This window comes from Somniosus microcephalus, chromosome 5 (assembly GCF_052327205.1).
Source record: "Somniosus microcephalus isolate GS21.2 chromosome 5, FLI_Smic_1.0, whole genome shotgun sequence".
NCBI lineage: Eukaryota > Metazoa > Chordata > Chondrichthyes > Squaliformes > Somniosidae > Somniosus > Somniosus microcephalus.
This window is the reverse complement of record NC_140991.1, coordinates 42,166,077-42,184,241: the sequence shown is the minus strand read 5'-3', so window position 1 is coordinate 42,184,241 and position 18,165 is coordinate 42,166,077. Positions and strand designations below refer to the sequence as shown.

General features: G+C 51.1%; 1 protein-coding gene across 1 annotated transcript in view; it reads left to right on the top strand.

Annotated features, from left to right (window-relative positions):
• Positions 1-17,188, top strand: part of vipr2 (vasoactive intestinal peptide receptor 2) — a 298,909-nt gene extending 281,721 nt beyond the window's left edge. Inside the window, exons 11-13 of the mRNA XM_085987570.1 lie at positions 10,710-10,839; positions 10,935-10,976; positions 15,377-17,188. Of these exons, the coding sequence (XP_085843696.1) occupies positions 10,710-10,839; positions 10,935-10,976; positions 15,377-15,535 (331 nt within the window). The 3' untranslated portion in view covers positions 15,536-17,188. The remainder of the gene's footprint in view (positions 1-10,709; positions 10,840-10,934; positions 10,977-15,376) is intronic.
• Positions 17,189-18,165: the final 977 nt, after the last annotated feature.

Sequence of the window (18,165 nt, the reverse complement as noted above, 5' to 3'; positions counted from 1 at the left end):
AAAGATGGCTCTAGATGATGTGTGGATGATGATGGCAGCAATATTAACAGCTACCATGTGAGGAAATGAGACAAAAAGAAAGAACTACAGGGGTCAATTTATAGTCTGAAATTGTTGAACTCGATGTGGCATAGTGGTTAGCACTGTTGCCTCACAGCGCCAGGGGCCCGGGTTCAAATCCGGCCTCGGGTGACTGTCTGTGTGGAGTTTGCACATTCTCCCCGTGTTTGCGTGGGTTTCCTCCGGGTGCTCCGGTTTCCTCCCACAGTCCAAAGATGTGCGGGTTAGGATGATTGGCTATGATAAATTGACCCTTAGTGTTAGGGGGATTAAATACGTGGGGTTACTGGGATATGTGTTGGTGTAGGGGTTACGGGGATTGGGTGGGATATGTGTCAGTGCAGGCTCGATGGGCCGAAATGGCCTCTATCTGCACTGTGGGGTTTCTGTGATTCTGTGATTAAGTCCAGAGGCTGTAAAGTGCCTAATAAGAAAGATGAGGTGCAGTTCCTCGGGCTTTTTTCCCCTCTTGTTTCCTCACATGGTAGCTGTTAATGTTGCTGCCATCATCATTCACACATCATCTAGAGTCATCTTTTGTTTCTTAACTTGTCCCATTACCTCTCCTTTTGCCTTACACTATCATCCCTTTTGTCATTCAATCTCTCCTGCCTTCCAGCCTATCACAGACCTTCCCTTTTGTTATTTCCTGCCTATTCCCTGCCCCTACACTTGCTTAAAAATCTCTCCTCCCTAACCTTTTCCAGTTCTGACGAACGGTCGTCGACCTGAAACGTTGGGGTCAATTTTCAGTGTGCCATGAGGCGGGCTTTTAGGCATGCGGGGGGCTAAAATCCTGAATTCGGGGGTCCCGACACCATCTCGCCCAAAACCCGCCTCCATGTAAGTTTCAAAGGAGGCGGGTACCCGCCCCGCACTGGGACCCGCTGACCCGAGGCGGAAAGGGATTAGTGCCAATTAACTGCCTGTTAACAGGTAGTTAACAGGCAGTTTTTAGCCTAATCCCTATTTTGAAGGTTGTCATGTGGGATTCCCGACGGCTCCAAACCACACCAAGTAGGAGGAGTCGGGCCATCGGGTTGAAGGACTTGGAGGGGTCGAGATGTCGGTGTTCAGGTGAGTGATGGGTGCATGCGTGCAAAAGTAAGTGTGTTTGGTGTGTCTAAAGTGTGTAAAGAAGTTAAAATTACCTGTACTTACCTTTACAGCCTTCCTTCCTCTGGGTTTCGGGAGTCCATCACTCAGCCGGCACAGAAAGCAGAGTGGCCGCGAGCTGTCAAAAGTGACAGCCTTCAGCTTTCAGTGCCGGCGAGATTTCAAACTGAGTTTGCGTAGAAGGACTCAGGTTAGAAGTAAGACTGTCAGGCCTAGAAATTCAGTCGCGTTTGCGCCCACTTATTGGCTAAAGAGTGGTTTGCGCCGGAAGTTTTTTAGTGCCCGAAATTCAGTTGGTCCTTAAAATCGGCGTTAGCCGGTAGCGCTGCGCCGGCACCGATGACGTCATCGGTGTGCGCAGCGCCCCGGTTCCAACGCGATTCCGTGCCGACGGCCAAATTCAGTTGCGGCCGCCTCGCCCGTAGCGGCCGCAAACAGCGTTTGAAAAACGGGGCCTTGCAGCTCCGAGAGGCCGGCGCATAAAGGTGGAGGGGCGGCTGGCCGCTTTCCCGGCGGCCGCCTGGCCGCACCTCCCTCCCCGGACTCCTGCACCACCCCCCCGCGGCATTGGTGTCTGACTCCCGCGAGCCCGGCACTTCTCCGTGGTGCCGGGCTCATTTGCCGGGGGAATCCAGCGGCGATCTCACGGCTGCAGGCAGCTCCTCCTTAAGAGAAGGAGGAGGCCTGCAGTACCCCAGCCTGCCGCACCGCATCGGGTGCCGCAGCGGCAGCTGGACGCCTGAAATTGACTTTCATCGCCCCAAGCGAGGCGGCCAAACCCTGCAATAGCGCCCGCCTCCGTCTTGGGGCGCCGCAACTGAATTTCAGGCGGGCGCTACGGGAATCCGGGCGGGCGCTAAATTTCGGGCGCTAAAGACCTGGCGCGGCGATAGCAAATTTCTAGGCCTCAGTGTTTGACAGCTTCAAACAGCTGTGAAGCACTGATATTTCATCTGACAACACGTCTTGACAGATGAAATTTCAGTCTGTGACGTCACCTGTTGCCGGGTGGCCCTTAATTGGCCTGCTGAGCCTGCTAGGCGGGCTCAACAAGGTCAATCAAGTGAAAATCGCGTGGATTGGCTGCATCTCGATGGAGGCGGGACTACAACCCGAAAGTTGTAGTCCTGCCTCCTTCCCGACTTCTGAATGAAAATCCAGCCCATTGACTCTGTTTCTCTCTCCTCGATGCTGCCTGACCTGCTGAGTGTTTCCAGCACTTTCTGTTGTTATTATTGTTGAAGTAACTTCATGCTTTTATCTACACTGTTGATTTTGAGCCTGTTCCTCACTTTCACGGTAGCAGCTTTCTCCTTTTCATCGCCAGCAACCCCGCCGCCCCATTGCCCTCCCCGTTTTGTTTTACTGAGACACATTTCCTTATCTGAATCTGTAACAGGTTGAGTGTTGGGTTTTCTTTCTGGAATGCAGGGAGACCTGCCCTTGCCACTCAGTGACAATCGGGTGCCGCTGAGCAGCGTGCTGGGGATTCAGGGCAGAGTGCGGGAATGTAACACCATCCGCGCCCTGGGGATTCAGGGCAGAGTGCGGGAATGTAACACCATCCACTCGCTGGAGATTCAGGGCAGAGTGCGGGAATGTAACACCAGCCGCTCGCTGGGGATTCAGGGCAGAGTGCGGGAATGTAACACCATCCGCTCCCTGGAGAATCAGGGCAGAGGGCGGGAATGTAACACCAGCCGCTCGCTGGGGATTCAGGGCAGAGTGCGGGAATGTAACACCATCCGCTCGCTGGGGATTCAGGCAGAGTGCGGGAATGTAACACCATCCGCTCGCTGGGGATTCAGGGCAGAGTGCGGGAATGTAACACCATCCGCTCCGTGGGGATTCAGGGCAGAGTGCGGGAATGTAACACCATCCACTTGCTGGAGATTCAGAGCAGAGTGCGGGAATGTAACACCATCCGCTCACTGGGGATTCAGGGCAGAGTGCGGGAATGTAACACCATCCGCTCGCTGGGGATTCAGGGCAGAGTGCGGGAATGTAACACCATCCGCTCGCTGGGGATTCAGGGCAGAGTGCGGGAATGTAACACCATCCGCTCGCTGGGGATTCAGGGCAGAGTGCGGGAATGTAACACCATCCGCACCCTGGGGATTCAGGGCAGAGGGCGGGAATGTAACACCATCCGCTCACTGGGGATTCAGGGCAGAGTGCGGGAATGTAACAACCATCCGCACCCTGGGGATTCAGGGCAGAGGGCGGGAATGTAACACCATCCGCTCACTGGGGATTCAGGGCAGAGGGCGGGAATGTAACACCATCCGCTCACTGGGGATTCAGGGCAGAGTGCGGGAATGTAACACCATCCGCTCCCTGGGGATTCAGGGCAGAGTGCGGGAATGTAACACCATCCGCTCGCTGTGCTTTCCACGGCCTGAGCTCCACTCACTGGAACTTGACACAGCTGAGCGTTGCATTGGGACTTTAAACAGAAGAGCAATGCACAAAATTGGAACTTCAGTGGGGCTACAGGTGTGCAAATCATCTGCGCAGTCTTTAGACCTGATAGTTAACCTCTGAAAAGACAATGTTGATTTGTTACTAACTTTTAAACAAAAAGCCACCAGTTTAACAGGATGCCAGTTAACACGTTCATCATGGTAATGGCGCCCAACCTGATCAAACCAGCAGGTGAAAAGTCTTAATTGGCTTACCATTAAAGAAGCAATGGTAGGCTCACTTCATTCAATTCAGGACTTATATGGATTAACCGTGAAAAAAATATATTGGTAAAGGTTCGCAATGAAAATATTCCCGATCCTCACACATGGATTAACTGGCCTGACTGTAAGTGTAGGATGGTACCCCAGAAACAAATGCTGGGAGGATCTATGGTCATGCCTGAATCACCGTGTTCTCTCCCCGGGAATGCTGCAGTTGAATCGGAAACCATTCTCCTTTCTTTCTGGTCTGGGCACTAAACGGTTGGCATAATGTTCAGAAGGCATGTTCTTTCCCTGTTACTACACCTTGTAGACATCTGGGGGGGATTGGCTCCCGCCGCCTTTGGGGCGATAATTTCGCCAGGTTTAGCAACCGAAAAAGTTAGTGGGGGAAAATTCAGTTGGTTGCGCCACCCGTTAGCGCCTTAGGAGGGCGCTAAGTGGGGCGCAAACCAACTAGCGCCCGGGCACGGCACTGCCCACACCTCCCGCAAAATTCAGCGGGAAGTTAGTGGTGGCGCTAACCGTTAGCGCTGCGCTGCTGACGATGACGTTATCGGTGTGCGCAGCACCCCGCGCACGCCCCGGCCACGATCTTCGGGAGCGCCCCCTGATTTACCGCCGGACGCTATGTCCGACAGGGTCAGGGTGGCGTACCTGTGGCCGGGGAGGCGCAAATTAAAGGCGAGGTGCGGGGCGGCCATTTTTGTTGGTGGCTGCCTGCCAGCACCTGCCTGCGCTCCCGTCCCCGGCCTCCGGAACCCCCCCCCCCCACCGCAGAGTGCCAGCTGCGCTCCAAGAGCCCGCCACTTATCTTGGGTGCCGGGCTCTTTTGCCTGCACTCCCGATCCCCGGGGGCCCAGCTGGGCCCCAGATTGTGCTGTACAAGGCCCCTCCCCTTTAAGCATGTGGCGCCACGATATTCACTCGCAGCGCCCCAAGAGGGAGGCGGGACGCCTCCAGTAGCGTCGCGCTTCCTTTTGGGGCGCAACCGACCAATTTCCGGCGCGGGGGCGCTAATTTTTCTGGGACGCTACTTTAACACCCCGGCAAAGTTAGCGCTCCAAGTGGGACTATACTGAATTTCTCCCCCAGTGTACCCATGCCTGAAATTCAATGGTAGCACCCCAAGCAAGAGGCGGGGCACTATTGGAAGCGTCCCCTTCCCTCTTGGGGCGCTCCCATTGAATATCAAGGCGCTACATGCAGCAGCGCCACGTGCGTCACGTAGCGCTGCGGTGCTGCAGGCCTCGCTCCCCTGATTAAAGGGGAGGGGCCTAGTGCAGCGCGCACCAGGGCCCTGCTGGATCACCAGGGAGCGGGGTGCCAGCAAAAGAGCCCGGCACTCAAGAGGAGTGCCAGGCTGACCGATCGCGACTGGCACCCCACAGCAGGAGGCTGGAGGGTGCAGGTGCTGGCAGGCAACCCAAAAAAATGGCCACCTGGCACCTGCCCTTTTATTATTGCCGCCCCGACAGCAAAAACGCCACCCTGACCCTGTCGGACATAGCGTCTGGTGATAGGTCGGGTGGGGGGTGGGGGGGTTGTGGCTGGGGCGTGAGCGTGGTGCCATGCACGCCAATGATGTCATCGCCGGAGGTGCAGCACCGCAGGGCTCTACCACCTACCACCACCACTAACCTCCCGCTGAATTTCGCGAGAGATGTCAGTGGCGTCACGCTCGGGCGCTAGTTACTTTGCGCCCCGTTAGCGCCCCCTCGAACGGGAGGTGCAAAACAACCGAATTTTCCCCCCCAGGGTTCTTGGCCAACAGAAGACCAACACGTAAAGGGGGGGGATTACAAATCCCTTCATCCGGCAGAAACTGGGTGATACGGGAGTTAAAATCAAAGCAGTCCACTTACGCTTTCTTCCGTCCTACGGCCATCTCAAAGCCGGCGCCTGCCTGACTCCTGAATTTATATTAATCGGGTTCATATTACGTAGATAGGACGCTAATACCATTATCATGGCCTATTGGGCGGAGCGTAGAAGCTGTCAGACCAGGAGCGGTTAAGTAAAAAAAAATAATTGTGAGAAGCAAGGGTTCTCCTCCAGACCCCACAAAATAGTTTGGCCACTGCCACATGCGGTCCTCGCCCTTCTGCATTCCCGAAACCCTCCCCACCCCCCTGATACGCTTATCAATTACTTCATAAAAGGTGATGAGTCGAAGAAGAGATGATGAGTCGAAAGAAGAGATGAATAAGGCTTTTATTAGCTAAGAAGAGACCATGCTTCTTCGTGAGTGACTGAACAAGTCTGAACGAAACCCACACAGTGGTGGGTGGAGTCAGCTGAGGCATGCCTCCATACACAGCGCCACCCAGAGGTGGCAATATACAATACAGTGGTTTACCACATTCACCCCTTGTTTAATGTGAAGTCCGGCGGGGTGAAGGGTACTACAAGTTAAGTCTATCAAGAGGCCTTGTCTGACGTCCTGATCGTCGTGGTGGCGGCGGTGGTGTTGCAGCATCCGACGTCGGGTCTGGTGTCTGGGTGGTTGGCGAAGATTCCTGGGGCTTTGGCATGCCGTCTGCAGGGGTTGGGTTGGGAGGGGTGGTGGGGGATAACAGTGGTAAGGGGGATAACGGTGGTAAGGGGCATAACGGTGGTAATTCAGGGGTACCCGAGGGTGCGAGATCTCGTATGGAGACCGTGTCCTCCCGCCCGTCTGGGTATGTCACCCAGGCATACTGGGGGTTGGCGTGTAGGAGGTGCACCCGCTCGACCAGGGGGTCCGTTTTATGCGTCCTCACGTGCCTCCGCAGTAGGACGGGCCCAGGAGAAGTCAACCATGCCGGTAGCGAGGTTCCCGATGTAGACTTCCGGGGGAAAACGAACATTTTCTCATGAGGGGTCGCATTAGTGGCAGTACAAAGCAGTGACCGAATGGAGTGAAGCGCTGCAGGGAGGACCTCCTGCCAGCGGGAGGTCGGAAGGCCCTTAGATTTTAGTGCTAAGAGGACTGCCTTCCAAACCGTCGCGTTCTCCCTTTCCACCTGGCCGTTCCCCCGGGGGTTGTAACTGGTGGTCCTGCTCGTGGCGATACCTCTTGTTAGCAGGTACTGCCGAAGTTTGTCGCTCATGAACGATGAGCCCCTGTCGCTATGTATATAGCTGGGGAACCCGAACAGAGCGAAGATGTCATTCAGACACTTGATGACCGTGGTACTGGTCATGTCTGGGCAAGGGATGGCAAAGGGGAAACGGGAGTACTCATCAACTATGTTGAGGAAGTACACATTGCGGTCAGCGGAGGGGAGGGGCCCTTTAAAATCGACGCTCAGGCGTTCGAAGGGGCGGGTGGCCTTGATCAGGCTTGCTCTGTCCGGCCTATAGAAGTGCGGTTTGCACTCGGCGCAGATTTGGCAGCTCTTGGTCATGGTCCTGACCTCCTCGATGGAGTAGGGCAGGTTACGGGATTTGATAAAATGGAAAAACCTAGTGACCCCCGGGTGGCAGAGGTCATTGTGGAGGGACTGCAGCCTATCACTCTGCGCGTTGGCGCATGTACCACGTGATAGGGCATCTGGGGGCTCATTGAGTTTCCCTGGCCGATACAAGATATCATAATTGTAGGTGGAGAGTTCGATTCTCCACCTCAAGATCTTGTCGTTCTTGATTTTACCCCTCTGCTTATTATTAAACATAAAAGCTACTGAACGCTGGTCAGTGAGCAGGGTAAATCGTTTCCCGGCCAGGTAATGCCTCCAGTGACGCACCGCTTCTACAATAGCCTGGGCCTCCTTTTCGACGGAGGAGTGTCTCGTCTCGGGGCCCTGGAGGGTCCTTGAGAAAAAGGCCACGGGTCTGCCCGCCTGGTTAAGGGTCGCGGCTAGGGCGAAGTCGGAGGCATCGCTCTCCACTTGGAAGGGGATGGACTCATCCACCGCGTGCATTGCGGCCTTCGCGATATCGTTCTTGATAAGAGTGAAGGCTGCACACGCCTCTGGTGTCAGGGGGAAGGAGGTGGCTTTGATGAGGGGCCTGGCTTTGTCTGCATAGAGGGGCACCCACTGGGCGTAGTAGGAGAAAAACCCCAGGCATCTCTTCAGTGCTTTTTGGCAGTGGGGAAGGGGTAGCTCCATTAGGGGGCGCATTCTGTCGGGGTCGGGCCCGATGACTCCGTTCTCCACCACGCAGCCGAGGATGGCCAGGCGCTTGGTGTGAAACATACATTTTTCCTTATTGTACGTTAGGTTCAGCCGTACGGAGGAAATTTGCTAGATTAACGTCGTGGTCCTGCTGGTCGTGGCCGCAGATGGTGACGTTATCCAAATAGGGGAAGGTTGCCCGCAGCGCGTTCTGGTCAACCATTCGGTCCATCTCCCTTTGGAAGACCGAAACCCCGTTGGTGACGCCGAAGGGGACCCTAAGGAAGTGGTAGAGGCGGCCGTTTGCCTCGAAGGCAGTATACTGGCGGTCCTCATGGCGGATGGGCAGCTGGTGGTACGCTGACTTAAGGTCGATGGTGGAGAATACTTTGTATTGCGCAATCTGATTGACCATATCAGATATGCGAGGGAGGGGGTACGCGTCCAGCTGGGTGTACCGGTTTATGGTTTGGCTGTAGTCGATTACCATGCGGCGTTTTGCAGTGGTTTTAACGACTACAACCTGGGCTCGCCAGGGGCTAGTGCTACCTTCGATAATGCCCTCCTTCAAGAGCCGCTCCACCTCAGAGCTGATAAAAGCTCTGTCCCCGGCACTGTACCGCCTGCTTTTGGTAGCGATGGGTTTACAGTCGCGGGTGAGGTTAGCGAACAGGGGAGGGGGGGGGACTTTTAATGTGGAAAGGCTGCAGGTGGTTTGCAGCGGGCGATTTAAAAGTTGTTGGTTGCAGACTGTGAGTGGGGGGAGGGGTCCACCGTATGCTAGTGTGACACTCTTAAGGTGGCACTGAAAATCCAACCCTAGCAGGACGGCAGCGCAAAGACGGGGCAGGACTAGCAGTTTAAATTTTTGATATTCAGTGCCCCCTACTGACAGGGTCACCACACAGTAGCCGCTGATGTCCATTGACTGGGACTTGGACGCCATAGAAATGCGATGGTGCGTTGGCAGAATCGTGAGGGAGTGGCTACGTACCGTGTCGGGGTGGACGAAACTCTCTGTGCTCCCGCTGTCGATCAGGCAACTGGTGGCGCGGCCGTTTACCGCGATATCCATCATGGAGCTGGATAGATGGTGAGGGTGGCCTTGATCCAGCGTCACGGAGGCCAGTATGTGGCTTAGTGAGTCACTATAGTCATCCGCCGAGACGGTGGTCGGTTCCGGTGACGAAATGGCGGTTGAGTGCGTTGGATACGATGGCGGCGGATGCCATGCGGCCGGGGGTACACAAAATGGTGGATAAGATGGCTGCTCCCACGGCCCGCACGCTGCGCTGCTGGCTGGCTTCCCCTTGCAGGCGTTAGCGTAATGGCCTTTCTTCCCGCAGCCCGAGCAGGTAGCTGTCTTAGCTGGGCAGTGCGCTCTGGGATGTTTTAACTGGCCACAGAAATAGCATTTTTGGGCCTGGTTACTGGGCATCGAAGCAGTTCTTACCGGAGGCTGCTGTCTCGGTTGGGTCGCTGCAGCGGTTGGTGCCGGGGGCGGCGGTCCCGTGTCCCACGGTTTCGATTGCCATGTCTCGGCGCTGTTACGGGGGTATGCCTCGAGGTTTCGGTGGGCCTCCTCTAACGAGAGCGCAAGGGCAATGGCCGTCTTCAGGTCGGGTTCCTTGCTTTCTAGCAGTCTCTGCCGGGTGTGGTCTGACTGGAGGCCCCTGACGAAGGCATCACAGGCGAGTCCCTGCGCGTGCTCCACAGCCGTTACCGCTTTACAATCGCAGTCTCTGCAGAGTGCCAGTAGCGCCCGTGCAAATGCCCCTACCGATTCTCCCGGTTGCTGCCTGCGGGATCCCAAGAGGTGTCGGGCGTAAATTGTGTTCACTGGGCGCGTATATTGCCCTTTTAGTAGCTCGAGGGCCGCCACGTACGTATTAGAGTCCCGGATTAGCATATATACTTGATGGCTCACCTGGGCGGTCAAAATTTTCAGTTTGTGATCCTCCTCTGTAACCTGTGAGATTGCGAGGAAGGATTCAAAGCAGCTCAGCCAGTGTTCAAACTTGGCTGATGCACCCACATCTTGAGGGTCGAGGTCCAGGCGTGGTGGTCTGAGGGCTCTCAGCAATGTCTGCTGTATCCGTTGCTGTTGTTGCTCCTCAGGTGTCGCCATTTAACTTTTAGCTAATAAAATTGATACGCTTATCAATTACTTCATAAAAGGTGATGAGTCGAAGAAGAGATGATGAGTCGAAAGAAGAGATGAATAAGGCTTTTATTAGCTAAGAAGAGACCATGCTTCTTCGTGAGTGACTGAACAAGTCTGAACGAAACCCACACAGTGGTGGGTGGAGTCAGCTGAGGCATGCCTCCATACACAGCGCCACCCAGAGGTGGCAATATACAATACAGTGGTTTACCACACCCCCCAACGGACTATCTTGTGGCTGGCCGGGCGGCCACCAGGCTGCCCGATATTGAGCTGGCTTGCACCCAGAGAGCTGCCTCCGGATGCCTGTTTGAGACGGGCAGCTCGTTTGCTCCACTTAAACGAGGCCCGGCAGTTAAAATGGACCGGCCCTCCCTCTGCACCTGCCGCTCGTTCTGCCGGCCAGGAGTTAATATTCCTGCTGTAATGTTTGTTCGTAAACCTGCTGGTTGGCCATGGTTCTAAAGTGTTTGCACAGTGAATTGGCTGTTCCTGTTTGTTCTGTAATGAGATATTTCCTCCACTGAGCAGGTTTTATATAGGTCACATCAGTGATTGTTTCTGTTCTTCCCAATTAACCAGGAGACTTGCCAAATCCACGTTGCTCCTAATCCCGTTGCTTGGGGTACATTACATTGTGTTTGCCTTTTTCCCGGATAACGTTTCAGAAAAATATAAGATCTCGTTTGAATTATGTTTTGGATCTTTTCAGGTAAAATCATTTGCTATCCCACCTCTTACGTCAACAGAATTTATGGTGAATTTATATATATGTTTTAAACTTTCTCTGAACTGTTTCTCTTGCAGGGGTTTATCGTTGCAGTTTTGTACTGCTTTTTAAATAGTGAGGTGAGTTACTTTGCTGACTTTCGAAGTTTCGAAGCTAATTCATGATTTTGTTTGTAATTAATTTGGGATAACTGTTCCCAGCAGAGCCTAGGACAGTAAATCAATAGTAGCGTATTTTGTGGGACTAAAGAAGCTGCGGCATCTGCTTGAGCCTGTTATATACATTGAAAAGCTAACAATCTCAAGCCGTAATTTTTTTTAATATGTACGTTAGAGGTGTGCATGTGATATTATAAATGACAAGTATTAATCAAGTATTGCTCTTTTCAGTAAATCAGTTAGAAACATAGAAGATAGGAGCAGGAGTAGGCCATTCGGCCCCTCGAGCCTGCTCCGCCATTCAATGAGATCATGGTTGATCATCCAAATTCACTACCCTGTCCCTGCCTTCTCCCCATATCCCTTGATCCCTTTAGCCTTAAGAAATATATCCAACTCCTTCTTGAATATATTTAATGAATTGGCCTCCACCGCCCTCTGTGGTAGAGAATTCCACAGGTTCACCACTCTCTGGGTGAAGAAATTCCTCCTCATTTCTGTCCTAAATGGCTTACCCCTTATCCTTAGACTGTGACCCCTGGTTCTGGACTCCCCGGCCATCGGGAACATCCTTCCTGCATCTAGTCTGTCTAGTCCTGTTAGAACTACCCATTGTGCAAATTAAAAAGTGCAAAGAACACCTAGGTACAGCAGCACGAATGTCATTATTTCAGTCCAGTTTCGAATCCGTAACTCATGTTGGCACACTGGGTGATTCTGCCACCCAGCACTCCCAGCTTGGATCCTCACTCATGGGAAGCGCACGTTGGAAGCTCCTGGGCACACAGTGTGTGATCCTCTGCCTATTGATTTCAATAGCTGGGAATCGTGGGCTGTGTGATTTCCCCACAAGCGCCAATCTGCGCTGGGCGTGCTGGGTCGCAGAATCACCCCCGTAGTACGTTGCTCCAGCGTATAAGGCACACTTCCCAAACTTGACCAACCCCCTCAGAAAAGTTATTAATTTAAATGGCTTGCTTTGGGCGACGCCCTAACTTCAACTGAATTTTTTTTGTTTTAATAAGGTCTAACCTCCATGCGAGCTAGTACAGTATTTGCTTAGGATTTATCCTATGCTCCTCGGTCAAGTTAAGCTGCTCATTTGTGGTTCGGAACAGTAACCGGTCATTAGGTGCAATAAGTCCTTCCTTCTATTGTAGGTGAACTGCGCCTCGATTCCACCTCAATCATATCCCTCAGTCTCTTCTCTCTCCAGAACTCTATCCCATTGTTTCTTGAATTTATTGGATGGGTTTGTTTTCCTTGGAACAGAGGAGGCTGAGGGGAGACCTTATTGAGGTGTATAAAATTATGAGGGCCTAGATAAAGTGGATTGAAAGGACCTATTTCCCTTAGCAGAGGGGTCAAAAACCAGGGAGCACAGATTTAAAGTAATTGGTGGAAGGTTTAGAGGGGATTTGAGGGGAAATTTCTTCACCCAGAGGGTTGTGCGGGTCTGGAACTCACTGCCTGAAAGGCTGGTAGAGGCAGGAACCCGAACCACATTTAAAAAGTACTTGGATGTGCACTTGGGATGCTCTAACCTGCAGGGCTACGGACCAAGAGCTGGGAAGTGGGATTAGGCTGGATAGCCCTTTGTTGGCCGGCATGGACACTATGGGTCGAAATGGCCTCCTTCCGTGGTGTAACTTTCTATGATTCTATGATTTATCTGTTCCGCTTCAATGACCTTCCCTGGTGACTTGATTACAAGTCTTGGGCCTAGAAATTGAGTTTGCGCTGCGCCAGGGCTTTAGCGCCGGAAGTTAGCGCCGTGCCAGGGCTTTAGCGCCGGAAGTTAGCGCCGGCGCTAAAGCCCTTTGCGCGCGCCAAAAATTCAGTAGCGCCGCGCCCAAACGGCTGCCAGCGCTACTGAAGGGTTTTAGCGCCTGAAAACTGGCGCAACGCGCCGCATTGCGGCGCTATTCCGGCGCTGCGGCGCCCGCTGCGGTGCGGCAAGCTCGGGAAGTGCAGGCCTCCTCCTTCCGTTAAGGAGGAGCTGCCTGCACCCGGCCGCGGCCCGCGCAAATCTCATCAAAAATGAGCCCGGCACCTCGGACAAGTGCCGGGCTTGCATCTGTTCCGGGGGGGGGGGGGGGGAGAGAAGTCCGGGGAGGGAGCTGCGGGCAGGCAGCCGGCGGGAAAGCGGCCGGCCGCCGCGCCTCCTTAAAGCGCCGGCGCAGACTCCGGCAACACTCGTTTGCCGGAGTCTTAGTTGCGGCTGCCACTGGCGAGGCGGCCGCAACTGAATTTCGGCTTGGGGCCGGGTTACCACGGCAACCGGGACGCTGCGCACACCGATGACGTCATCGGTGCCGGCGCAGCGCTACCGGTCTACCGCCGCGGAAGGGCGCCAGGCAATTTAGGAACCGGCGCCAATTGCAGCGCTCGGCCCTCTAGCGCCGCAAAATCGGTGCTAAGGGCACTGAATTTCTAGGCCTTGACCTTTAAAGAAGTATAATTTTCCAACGGATGACAAAAACTAGAAAATACTCAGCCAGTCATGTCAGCATCTGAGACCTGGCTGTACCCCTGCAAAGGTGCACCCCAACAGAATGAGTGAGTCACTTGACCTCAAGGAAGATCAGTGGCTGAGCAGGCAGCGGCCAAGGCCCCACCAAAATAACAACAGCTTGCAACTTATGTAGTATAGGTTTATCATAGCAAAACGCACCAAGGCACTTTGTAAATACATGGCCAGACAATGAGCAGGAGTTTGAGAAGGGAGTTGCGGAGGACACTGAAGAAATAGTTGAAGAGGTAGGTTTTGAAGTCTTTTGGTAGCGACGAGAGATATCATAGAGTCATACAGCACACAAGGAGCCCATTCGGCGAATCATGCCCGTGCCGGCTCTTTGAAAAAACTATTCAATTAGTACCACTTCCCTGCAGCCCTGCAAATTTTTCCTGTTCAAGTATAGATATTTATGGAAGGGTCCCATCCCTGAACGACATTAACAACTCACTTGGGCTTTTACAACACTCTAGTAGCTTTCATAATCACCCCCCTCCCCCCATCCGCACCCCCCACCCCTTGCCCGCCCCCAACCAGGGTTGGAGATTACAACCTCTGTTTTACTAGCCCAGTATCATAACCACTACACTGCCTAACTGCTAGATATAGCAAGGCGGAGGATGTTAGGAAGGGAGTTTTAGAGTGTGGGAGCACAGGGAGGAGGGAATGGACAAAAGAACAGAGGGTGTGTGCTGGAACATGGGGCAGGAGAAGATTGCAAAGACTGGGTGTGGCAAGAAATTTATAGAAAAGGGCAAAGTTTTTCAAATCACTGCACTGGGGGGCTGGGAAACTACTGGAGGTCAGTGAGGTCAAGGGTGATAGCGTGATCTAGAATTCGGGCAGGATAAGGTGAGGGCAGCGGAGTTCTGGATGAGTTGGAATTTTGTAAATGGAGCTTGGGAGGCCGGTAAGGAGAGTGTCAGAGAAGTTGAATCAGGAAGGATGGATGGAGGTTTCAGCAGTGGTCGGGATGAGGTAGGGGTGAAGGCAGACAATATTGTGGAGGTGGAAAAGCTGCCTGATCTGCATTCTCTGTTTGTATTTCAGATTTCTAACCTCTGCACCTTTTCCTGGTATCTCCTTTATAATTGGCAACCTGAGTTTAGTCAAAATAGACAATTTGAATCAGGCCCTTGTTATATTTGCAATTGCTGATTTTTTTAAATTACCCAATAGTATCTGCCATGGCGCTAGTCTGTCAGCTCACTGCAGACTTTGGAGCAAGGCTGTTTTTGAAGAATGTAAATCATCTGATATTTCTAGATGTCAATTAAGGGGCCGTGGCAATATCATTTTACAGATTTTACTCATCCCTGTCCAGCCAAAGGCTTTTTCAGAGCGTAACATCTCATGAATGACGAGATGACGTCAATCACTCAAGCAGATGAATGAACGAATGCTGCTCCTGACCCAGAACTGCCTGTAGCTACAGGTTGACTCATCAGTGAGATTGAAATTTTCCAGCTTTGGGAATAGTTAATAAATAGGACATTTTAACACATTCAATCGGTCCAATCTACACCTTTGTGAATGCAGCTGCTCTTGGCAGAGTCACTTGGTCGAAGTCCTGCAACTTGCTAGTCAGGCAGCTGAGTTTATCCTGGGATTAGCATTCACTGAACTGATGACGCATTGCTAAATGTCGGTGCGCGAATAATTATTGTTTAAACAGCACACCATCAGGGAAAGGTTAGGAGTGAGACTGATGATTAAAGAGTGATAGAATACAAATTTATTAAAATATATATATATATGTGAGGCTGTGCTTATTTTTAGGACTAAGATACACGAAAATAGGTTGAACATTTTCTATCCATTGACATTCTTCATCCTTAAAATATAGGTTCAAGCTGAACTGAAAAAGAAATGGCGGAGCCTGGTTTCAGGCTGTCACCTAAACTCCGATTACAATATGCACAGAACATCGATTTCAGGGAACGGTTCTGCTCGCAGAAATACCCGAGCTCAGTCCTTCCTGCAGACGGAAACCTCTCTGGTATAAATGCGGTTCCGTGGGCTGCGCTGAATCCTGCAGCCTTGTACATACCATGTGTTCAGGGGTGGGGCGGGAATCAAGCCACCCGCCTGTGTTCTGTGATGAAGACATAGGAGAAACTGATGGGAACATCTGGCACAGGTGTTTTCTTTCCAAACTCTACTTTCAAAACTTGCATTTTGAGATGTGTACATTTAAAAATTTTCAACAATATGGACAGATAGTCAAGACATCTTTGGCTGGAATGCCTTTTTAAGAATTTTTTGAAAATCAATTATATATACAGTATTGTGAACATAATAAGTGACTGCTTGAACGTTCATTTATCGAGCCCTGTGACGTTTAAGGACATTTTTCACTTCGAAAATGGTCCCTATTTCATACTTAACCCTTTGCAACATGAACAAGGCACATCACCAGTTCCTCGGCTGCTGTGAGTTCCTGATGACTGAGATCCCAGAGGATTTATGGGCACTCATAAGTTTGAATATGACTTTCATTGAACTCCATCAACAGTATTCATTGGCATTCTGCCATGTCACAGCTTGGGCTGTCTCGTCGCAAGATTTAAATATGTGAGGTCCTGCTTTATTTTTCAAACATTCCAGGATTTCAAATCAGATAAAGTTGTGTTCTAATGGTTTGGTAACTTGTTGTTTCTGAGGGCGATTTCATCCCCAAAGTATATATGGAGGAATTATTATGGGGCTGTGTTGTGAATAAATATGTGGTAGTGAGAAACTAGTACTGGTGATCAGTGGGCGTTTAGTGCTCGGCAAGAAATTACAGCCTAGAAATTACTGTAACCAATGTTGAAACGTTTGACAGGTCCAGATGACATTCCTCTCTCCGCTATTTTCATAGAATCATAGAATGGCGCAGCTCAGAAGGAGGCCATTTAATCCATCGTGCCTGTGCCGGCTCTTTGAAAGAGCTTTCCAATTAGTCCCACTCCCCTGCTCTTTCCCCCACAGCCCTGCAATTTTTGCCACTTCAAGTATTTATCCAGTTCCCTTTTGAAAGTTACTATTGAATCTGTTTCCATCACCCTTTCAGTCCGGATCATAACAACTCACTGCGTAAAAAAATTCTCCTCATCTCATCTCCTGTTCTTTTGCCAAATTACCTGTGTCCTCTGGTTACCGACCCTTCTGCTGTGGGAAACAGTTTCTCCTTATTTACTCTATCAAAGCCCTTCATTATTTTGAATGTCTCTATTAAATCTCTCCTTAACCTTTTCTGCTCTAAGGGCAACAACCCCAGCTTCTCTAGTCTCTCCACGTAACTAAAGTCCCTCATCCCTGGTACCATTTTAGTAAATCTCCTCTGCACCCTCTCGAAGGCCTTGACAAAGGATGAACCCGGTTACTTTGAATGGGTCGAAGCCCCACTAAGACAGCAAACAGTAATTTCTAGGTGTACCGCTCCATTCAAATAATATCAACAGAAGTCGTATAAGATATAACAGTTGTATATAGAATCCGTCCCTCTACTGAAGAATATGAAGCACTTTTTTTTGGTCAACTTAGAATGATCCAGTTGGTAAAAGTATAATCTATGCATTTCCATCCCATTATATGTATTATTAACTACTGTTCTAACAAAATAAATATGTTGACAAATGCCAACTATTCTTGAGTTGGCACCTAATAACACAAATTTCTCAGCCGCCAATATGTGAAGTATAAAATTAACAGTGACGTTGATCTACTCACCTTCTGTAAAGTCACTTAATTCAAAATAGCTGATAATTCCATTTGTTTAGCGCTAAACTCCCACTTTGCTTTTTCATTTATATTGCTTATGTCAAATAATTGAATGGTTCGTTAAAAAAAATTATTGCAAAATTCCAGGAGTAGACTGTATTTCAGTAAAATGGTCAGTATGATTCTTATTTCGGTGAAAGAGTCACTGAGAATATGAGCATCTGGAAGCCTCGAATCGGCTCTGACGTTTCGATGAATACCTGTAACGTACAAACAGCAACAGAATCTTTGTGTCGACTAATTCTGTACCAAGTCAGATGCCGAATTTTCCTGCTATGTTACTTAAAGTTAAGAATTTAGATTCTGCTATCGCTTTTCTAAATTTAAATGTTAAAGTGCAAAAAGAGCAGATTTATCGAAAGGTACAGCTTCACATAAGTCGATCCAAATGGGGTAATTTTAAACCCCCAGGACAGGTGGGAGAGAGGCGGGGGAGGAGGTTCAAATTTTCAAAATGGGAAGCCTGACCCCAGCCCGTCTCTAACGGAGGCGTGTTGTGGGGCGAGCGACTAACCTGCTCTCCGGAGGTTATGTGGGCTGCGTACCTCCAATTTTAGCTGTGTTTCAGATTTAACGGCTGCAGGCCGAGTTTCCCAGGGCTCGGAAAACCCGACACCTGAAGGGACCTTGGTGTGCATGTACATAGATCCCCGAAGGCAGTAGGACAGGTAGATAAGGTGGTTAAAAAGGCATATGGGATACTTGCCTTCATTAGGCAAGGCATAGAATATAACAGCAGGGAAGTTATGATGGAGCTGTACAAAACGCTAGTTAGGCCACAGCTGCAATCCTGTGTGCAGTTCTGGTCGCCACACTATAGGAAGGATGTGATTGCATTGGAGAGGGTGCAGAGGAGATTCACCAGGATGT